Source organism: Babylonia areolata, chromosome 4, assembly GCF_041734735.1.
Source record: "Babylonia areolata isolate BAREFJ2019XMU chromosome 4, ASM4173473v1, whole genome shotgun sequence".
NCBI lineage: Eukaryota > Metazoa > Mollusca > Gastropoda > Neogastropoda > Buccinidae > Babylonia > Babylonia areolata.
Genome location: NC_134879.1, coordinates 10,391,523 through 10,399,809, shown reverse-complemented (window position 1 = coordinate 10,399,809; position 8,287 = coordinate 10,391,523). Strand labels below are relative to the sequence as shown.

The following is an 8,287-nucleotide window of genomic DNA, read 5'->3' as shown; positions in this document are numbered from 1 at the left end:
TACGAATTCCGACTATTACCACCACTACTACTACTCCTGTTATTACTGTTGCTGATGATTATAATGCTGCTACAACTACTACTATCATCATCAACCATGCTGCAACTGACTTCTGTACTTTAAGGTCCTCATACCACCAACCTTCTTGTAGACGGAAACAACTCCACAGATAGACCACTACAGATTAACACTGGCATCTGGACCTAGTTCTTCCAGCTTTGTTCTCGTCCACTTGGAGATAGGCAGAGGATAGTGGCCATTGTCTCAAGCAACACACACACACACACACACACACACACACACACACAAGATGATGATGATGATGGTGACTGTGATGAAGAAGAAGAGTGAAGGTAACGACGCGTTCGTCAGCCTTCGATCTGTTTTAACTCACTCAGTACGGCCAGTCCCTCTCTTCTCCTCTGCACAGACCCCTCGGATGTCCAGTGGGTGTCTCAATGACCCAACCTTTAGCTTCTGTCGTCAGAATTGTGGTATTCTTTGTCAACATTCACCTCTTCAGTATAAGAGCCTTCCACTTGCAATATTTTGATGATGGTAATTGGGGTGAAACGCTGTTAACGTCGTCTCTTTCGCCGTTCGTATGGAGAGAGTTAAGACAGGACAGACAACAATCTTCCACAATACAAAGATGCATCATTCAGTGGGAAAGTGCACGGAGTCATCTCTGCTGACGTCATTCTGGACAGTGGGAGGGGAGGGGTGACGATTTCGCCAACGACGCTGACATCGCAATGACAGAATGTTGTGCTCTGTTTTGAGGAAGCCAAACAGGGCTAAGCCTGAAGCTGATGGACCAACATCCTCCCAGGCTCTCTGAAATTAGTTACACACCCGTTTGTTTGTGCATAAGCTCGACTTGGATTCATCTGGATGAAGCAGTTTGCTACAGATGCGGTCTTTGTCATCAGGCTGTCCGTCCGTCCGTCTTCATTCGTGGGCTGCGACTTCAACGTTCACTCCTATCTCCGACGTGTGTGGGGTTTTTTTGTTGTTGTTTTTTTCAACCATTTCGTCTGTCTCAAAAGGGAGTTAGAAGATCTTCGCGAGCATGACAGACTACGCTAGAAGTTGGTTTGGTGAAAGATTAAAAATGGTGAATATTATGTACACACACACACACACACACACACACACACACACACACACACACACGAATTACGTGGATTATTTTGAAAGAAAACAAGTTTTCTGTGGGTGGTAACAATTCTACTGAAACGTGTGGAATTTGGCTTACCTCAGGGGTCTGTGCTGGGCCCGATACTGTTCACAACATGTATACAGTTCTTCTGACACTCAGCTTAAATACTCCGATCCTTCTTCTTCTTCTTCGTTCGTGTGCTGCAACTCTCAAGTTCACTCGTATGTACACGAGTGGGCATTTACGTGTATGACCGTTTTTACCCCGCCATGTAGGCAGCCATACTCCGTTTTCGGGGGTGTGCATGCTGGGTATGTTCTTGTTTCCATAACCCATCGAACGCTGACATGGGTTGCAGGATCTTTAACGTGCATAAATTATTTGATCATCTGCTTGCGTATACACACGAAGGAAGTTCAGGTACAAGGAGGTCTGGACATATGTTGACCTGGGAGATCGGAAAATATCCACCCTTCACCCACCAGGTGCCGTTACCGAGATTCGAACCCGGGACCCTCAAATTGAAACTCCAATGCTTTAACCACTTGGCTATTGCGCCCGTCATTCCGATCCGATTCTCCCTCAAACTAAGCCATCTTCTTCAGTCTCTATACGAATGTTATTTGTGAAGTTAACTCATGGATGTCGAACAAACGCCTAAAACTGAATCAGTGGCAAAAAGACAGAAGTACTTCTATTCACCCCTCCATTTGTAGACTATTCTTCTCCCCGCCCCTTTTCACGAAAACACTGCAGTCTCCTCTTCCAGTGATGTGTGTGACTTAACTTTTACTTCGTTCAAAATCTCATGATGCAGCGACACGTCACAAAGAACAAACCACGCTAGGCCGCATACCTTCAACGCATCAGCTTCGTACTCAAATACGTCACATATGAAGCAAATATAACTTTAGTTTGTGCATGTATCTTATCATAGTCAGCAATAGAAATTCCCTTCTTGTTGGCTGCCCACATTAGCACCTCATATACCCCCGGAAAGCTCAAAAGTCAGCCGCTGAACTTATTTTTAAGGCGCTGAGTCTAAGCATTCACACTTTTTTCCTCTTTGTTTTTCAAGAATTACACCGTTCGTTTCGTTCGTTTATTTATTTATTTATAGTCTGTTCATCTAAGATGATGATATTATACCGGCTTCCTGTTGAGCAGAGAATTAAGTATACATCATGTCTTTGCTTTCATGTAATTTCTGGAACTGCAACTCAGTGTTTTTTCTGACCTTTCAAGCAAATATGTCTCTTCAAGGTCTTCTCTGCTCTTTCGCTGATGACTTGATCTTTTGCTTTCCCAAATTTAGCAGAAACAGGGCGGAGGAGCTTTCAGTTCTTCAGCTGTACAGACCTGGAATTCAATGCCGTTTTCTGTCCGTCACTGTCCCTGACTCACTTCTTGAATGTAAAAACATTCCTTTCTGAGCAGTGTCTGTATACCAAAGGCACTTCATGTGTGTGTGTGTGTGTGTGTGTGTGTGTGTGTGTGTGTGTGTGTGTGTGTGTGTGTGTGCATGTGTTCTTTGTGTCTGACAAATGCATCATTATAAACCGCTTTGAGATGTTTGAAAACGCAATATAGATGTACTGCTAGCATCATTATCATTGTTATTATCTTTATTATCATTATCATCATCATCATCATTATAACACACACACACACACACACACACACACACACACACAGAGAGAGAGAGAGAGAGAGAGAGAGAGAGTTCACATATCTCCCATTATCGATCACAATGGGAGAGAGACGGGGGAAATAAAAATCCATCGATATGCTCATTATTGTGTGTCATGTTGAGATGTGTGTGTATTGAGCAGCAAGGCAGTCTGCACGGTCCTCCCGCGTTACATGGACTGCACAGTCACAACCTTTACTGCCAGTTCTTTTAACTCACTCAGTACGGCCAGTCCTCTCTTCTCCTCTACACAGACACCTCGGATGTCCAGTGGGTGTCTCAATGACCCAACCTTTAGCTTCCGTCGTCAGAATTGTGGTATTCTTTGTCAACATTCACCTCTTCAGCATAAGAGCCTTCCGCTTGCAATATTTTGATGATGGTAATTGGGGTGAAACGCTGTTGACGTCGTCTTTTTCGCCGTTCGTATGGAGAGAGTTAAAGGACTCCCCAAAACACACTTGTTACCGTCCCACAGTCAAGTAATCAAGCACTGTTTAATACACCATAAAAATGCATTCTAACGCACACACTATAGTAGTTTCGGTCATATTTCGTGCAAAAAGCACCGTTTGAAAGGGTTGTGTTTAGGGGACCTTTAAACCCTCGGTCCACGAAAAAACAAAAAAATTACATTCGCTCTCTCCAACGATGTTTGGCAAACCCGCGCCCCCAAGCACGATTTTTTTTCCTTCGTTCATGGTCTGCGACTTCCACTTTCACTCGTATACACGAGAGGGCTTTACATGTGCAGGGTCGTTCTGATCCCCGCCGAGTAGGCAGCCATATTCCGTTTTCAGAGGGGGAAGGGGCGTTAATTGTCTCAACTATTCCAAGTCCCGTTCATAAAACCTCTCTCCAAAACAGCTTTTCTCACATACACCCCCCCCCCCCCCAACCTTCCCAGTCGACAGTTTCTCGGACTTCCTGTTCACATGTTGTGTCTTTGTCTTTCAGCCCCCTGAACCACAATTATGCATGCATGCGTGTGAAAGCTTTGATTTGTCTCTGCACAAGATTCAGCGCTATATAAATATTCTTCTTATTATTATTATTTGTCTCTGCATAAGATTAAGCGCGATTTAAATGCCTTTCTTCTTCTTTTTCTTGTCATTATAATCATCATCATTACTATTATAATCATTCTTTTCACTTGTGGTTGTCGTCGTCGCAGTTGTTGTTGTTCTTCTTATTGTTGATCCGCGACCACAACAAGGCAAAATAATCCCAACAAAGCCTTCAGAAACCGTGTGATGATCGGCTATGCAGCTTCAGACAAACAAAAAGAAAAGCAAAAAAGAAGGGGAGAAAAAGAGACAGTTATACTGCAAAACAGAAAGGCAAAGAGAAAGATAAGAAAGAAGAAAAAAAAACAGGAAGAAGAGTTCGCAATTAAGACAGACTGACTGAAAAATGAACAAACAAAAAAATGCGGTTAAAAATAAGACAAAAAAAGACCAGCAGTCCGAAAGTCGAGACAGGATGAAAAAGAAAGAAAGAAAGGAAGGTAAACAGGAAAAAGGAAAGGAAAAAGGAAAGATTGGGAAAAAAACTGGCAGAAAAAAAGGAAAATAACAACCAAACAACAACCCAAAGTAAGAAAATCTCGTGCCTTTGCCATACAAACTTGTTGGGCATTTTGACACTGAGAGAAACCGAAAGCTACAACCACAGACCCTACATGCCTTTGCAACAGCTGAAAAAGGGACTTCAACTAAAGTGAACACAGTGAATGCAGTATGATATGATATGATATTACATTCTGTTACACTATATGTTGAAAGTTTCTGTTCCCGCTTGGAACATCTTGCTGTCGTCGCCGTCTGTAATGTAGGTTTTGGGGACTGGTTTGAAGAAAAAATGCCATTAGATGGGTATGTGTGGGGGAAAGGACAACACTACAGGCTGGGCCATTCAGACAGCCACTGGACATCAGATGGGGTCTGTGTGGGGGAAAGGACAACACTACAGGCTGGGCCATTCGGACAGCCACTGGACATCAGATGGGGTCTGTGTGGGGGGAAAGGACAACACTACAGGCTGGGCCATTCGGACAGCCACTGAACATCAGATGGGGTCTGTGTGGGGGAAAGGACCACACTACAGGCTGGGCCATTCAGACAGCCACTGGACATCAGATGGGGTCTGTGTGGGGGAAAGGACCACACTACAGGCTGGGCCATTCAAACAGCCACTGGACATCAGATGGGGTCTGTGTGGGGGAAAGGACCACACTACAGGCTGGGCCATTCAGACAGCCACTGGACATCAGATGGGGTCTGTGTGGGGGAAAGGACCACACTACAGGCTGGGCCATTCAGACAGCCATTGGACATGAGATGGGTGGGGAGGAAAAGCACAAGACTGGCTGTCTCGGGTGAGGTAAAGAACGGCGCGGATCTATTCGGCAGCTCTTTCTGGAATGGATGGAACAGTTCCTGTTTCCTGTGTCCACGCTTTTTCATGACCCCTGCTGAGAAAGCGTCTTCCTGGGAGGGAGCAGAGCAGAGGCCGCCAATACGTCCCCCTTTCCACCGACAGTCCTCTCATCTCTCCACAAGACATCGCTATGCACTGACCACAGACAGTCCCTTCACGTCTCCACAAGACTCTCATGCACTGACCAGAGACAGTCCCTTCACGTCTCCACAAGACAGTGTCATGCACTGACCACAGACAGTGCCCTCACGTCTCCACAAGACAGTGTCATGCACTGACCACAGACAGTGCCCTCACGTCTCCACAAGACATTGTATTGAACTGACCACAGACAGTGCCCTCACGTCTCCACAAGACAGTGTCATGCACTGACCACAGACAGTCCCTTCACGTCTCCACAAGACAGTGTCATGCACTGACCACAGACAGTGCCTTCACGTCTCCACAAGACAGTGTCATGGACTGACCACAGACATTGCCCTCACCTCTCCACATGACATTGTATTGAACTGACCACAGACAGTCCCTCACGTCTCCACAAGACAGTGTCATGAACTGACCACAGACAGTGCCCTCACCTCTCCACAAGACAGTGTCATGGACTGACCACAGACAGTGCCCTCACGTCTCCACAAGACAGTGTCATGCACTGACCACAGACAGTGCCCTTCACGTCTCCACAAGACAGTGTCATGCACTGACCACAGACAGTCCCTTCACGTCTCCACAAGACAGTGTCATGCACTGACCACAGACAGTCCCTTCACGTCTCCACAAGACAGTGTCATGCACTGACCACAGACAGTGCCCTTCACGTCTCCACAAGACAGTGTCATGCACTGACCACAGACAGTCCCTTCACGTCTCCACAAGACAGTGTCATGCACTGACCACAGACAGTCCCTTCACGTCTCCACAAGACAGTGTCATGCACTGACCACAGACAGTCCCTTCACGTCTCCACAAGACAGTGTCATGCACTGACCACAGACAGTCCCTTCACGTCTCCACAAGACAGTGTCATGCACTGACCACAGACAGTCCCTTCACGTCTCCACAAGACAGTGTCATGCACTGACCACAGACAGTGCCCTCACGTCTCCACAAGACAGTGTCATGCACTGACCACAGACAGTCCCTTCACGTCTCCACAAGACAGTGTCATGCACTGACCACAGACAGTGCCCTCACGTCTCCACAAGACAGTGTCATGCACTGACCACAGACAGTCCCTTCACGTCTCCACAAGACAGTGTCATGCACTGACCACAGACAGTCCCTTCACGTCTCCACAAGACAGTGTCATGCACTGACCACAGACAGTCCCTTCGCGTCTCCACAAGACAGTGTCATGCACTGACCACAGACAAAGAAGAACGCAGCAGGGAGATACAGCATAGCGTGCCACTAAAGATCTTCGGAACATTTTCTTTTATTCTTTTATTCCCACGCACACTCCACTGGCTGCCAGTCAAAAACACGAAGGTGCTCTTTCCTTTCAAGGCCGTGCTCCCAACAGGCATACTCACTTTAAATTCGTGGACAGTCGTGTGTGACTTATTAAGGACAACCCGAAGTTACAGAACTGTGCCAAGACGTGCCTCAAGCCAAACATTCCACCGTATAATTCTCCAGCTCACCCAGAAGACAAACTAGCTCTGCTGCTCTTTTCGTCAAGGCCAATGTTTTAGGTCCGCAAACACAGACAGGATTATACATATCCGAGAACAGTCGTGTGTGGAAACCCACACATAAGACAACACTATCCAGACATTTATATATAAAAAAAAATGTTTGTAGTGTAGTCAGTCGTGGGTCACACACACACACACACACACGCACGCACGCACGCACGCACACACACACACACACACACACACACACACACACACAAGAAAAAAAAAAGAGAGAGAACACAACATTCAGGCTATTATACAGTTTCACGGTTACAGGACTACAACATACCAAAGCATTCCAGACACACACCACACCATACCCAACACGCACTCCAACACACACACACACACACACACACACACCAACACTCACCCAGGAGGAGAACTTGGAGTGCTGCCCGTGCACCACGCACTGGTCCTCGCGGAACTGGGAGTACACGTACTTGGGGAACTCCAGGCCCATGATGAGGGCCACGCTCAGCACCAGCACCCCCACCAGAACCACCCCCACGGCCAGGATCTTGGTGGACATGGGCCGCACCTGCCCGCTCGGGATCACGTCGCGGCTGTCTTTGAGCGCCCAACCCGTGCCGCCGTCTGCTCCTCCGACCACGCCGGCACCACCACCACCACCACCACCGCCGCTGCCGCCCAGGTCTCGCGCTGTCTGGTACTGTCGCAGCATCCTTCAGCCTCCCTGTTTCCCTGCCCGTCCGCCCGCCCGCCTCCTCCTCCTCCTCCTCCTCCGGCGTTTCGGGACAGGGGAGGGAGGGGAGGGAGGCAGGGAGTGGGGGTGTGGTAGGGGGTGGGGAGTGGTGGGTTCGGAACTGCTCTCCCGCCTTTTTTTTATTTTTTTTTTTTTTTAATTCACCTGCTGGTGTACCTCCTCCACCACTCCTCTCCACCGACTCCTCCTCCTCTTCTTCCTCGTTTTTTCCTCATCGTTATCGTCGTCGTCGTCGTCGTCGTCTTCTCCAGTTTCCTTCTCTTCTCCTCCCTCTCTCCCGCTTCCAACGGGAAGTGGTTAAAACAAGAGTTCACAAAGTATTGACGATTATTACGTCAGTTTGGAAACCAAACCAAAAAACAACAACAGAAAACAGTCCACGTTCCATTCCCTGTGTGTCTTTATTGTCTGATCTTGAACCAAATGGGTTGTCGTCTCTCTTTGTCTTTTTTGTGTCTCTTTTCCCAGTTTTCCTATCTGCCGATAGAACGTGAAAGGGCGAGACGTTGCACGTGCTGAGTGATGTGACAGCAGTAGGGAGGGGTGTGGGTAGCGGACACCACCTCCCCTCCTCCTCCCCTCCTTGTTATACA

At 47.5% G+C, this 8,287-nt stretch overlaps 1 protein-coding gene across 1 annotated transcript in view; it reads right to left on the bottom strand.

Annotated features, from left to right (window-relative positions):
* The window catches only part of LOC143281562 (uncharacterized), an 89,237-nt gene extending 81,439 nt beyond the window's left edge, over positions 1–7,798 (bottom strand). The window contains exon 1 of the mRNA XM_076586793.1: positions 7,341–7,798. Coding sequence (XP_076442908.1) covers positions 7,341–7,652 — 312 coding nt within the window. The 5' untranslated portion in view covers positions 7,653–7,798. The remainder of the gene's footprint in view (positions 1–7,340) is intronic.
* Positions 7,799–8,287: the final 489 nt, after the last annotated feature.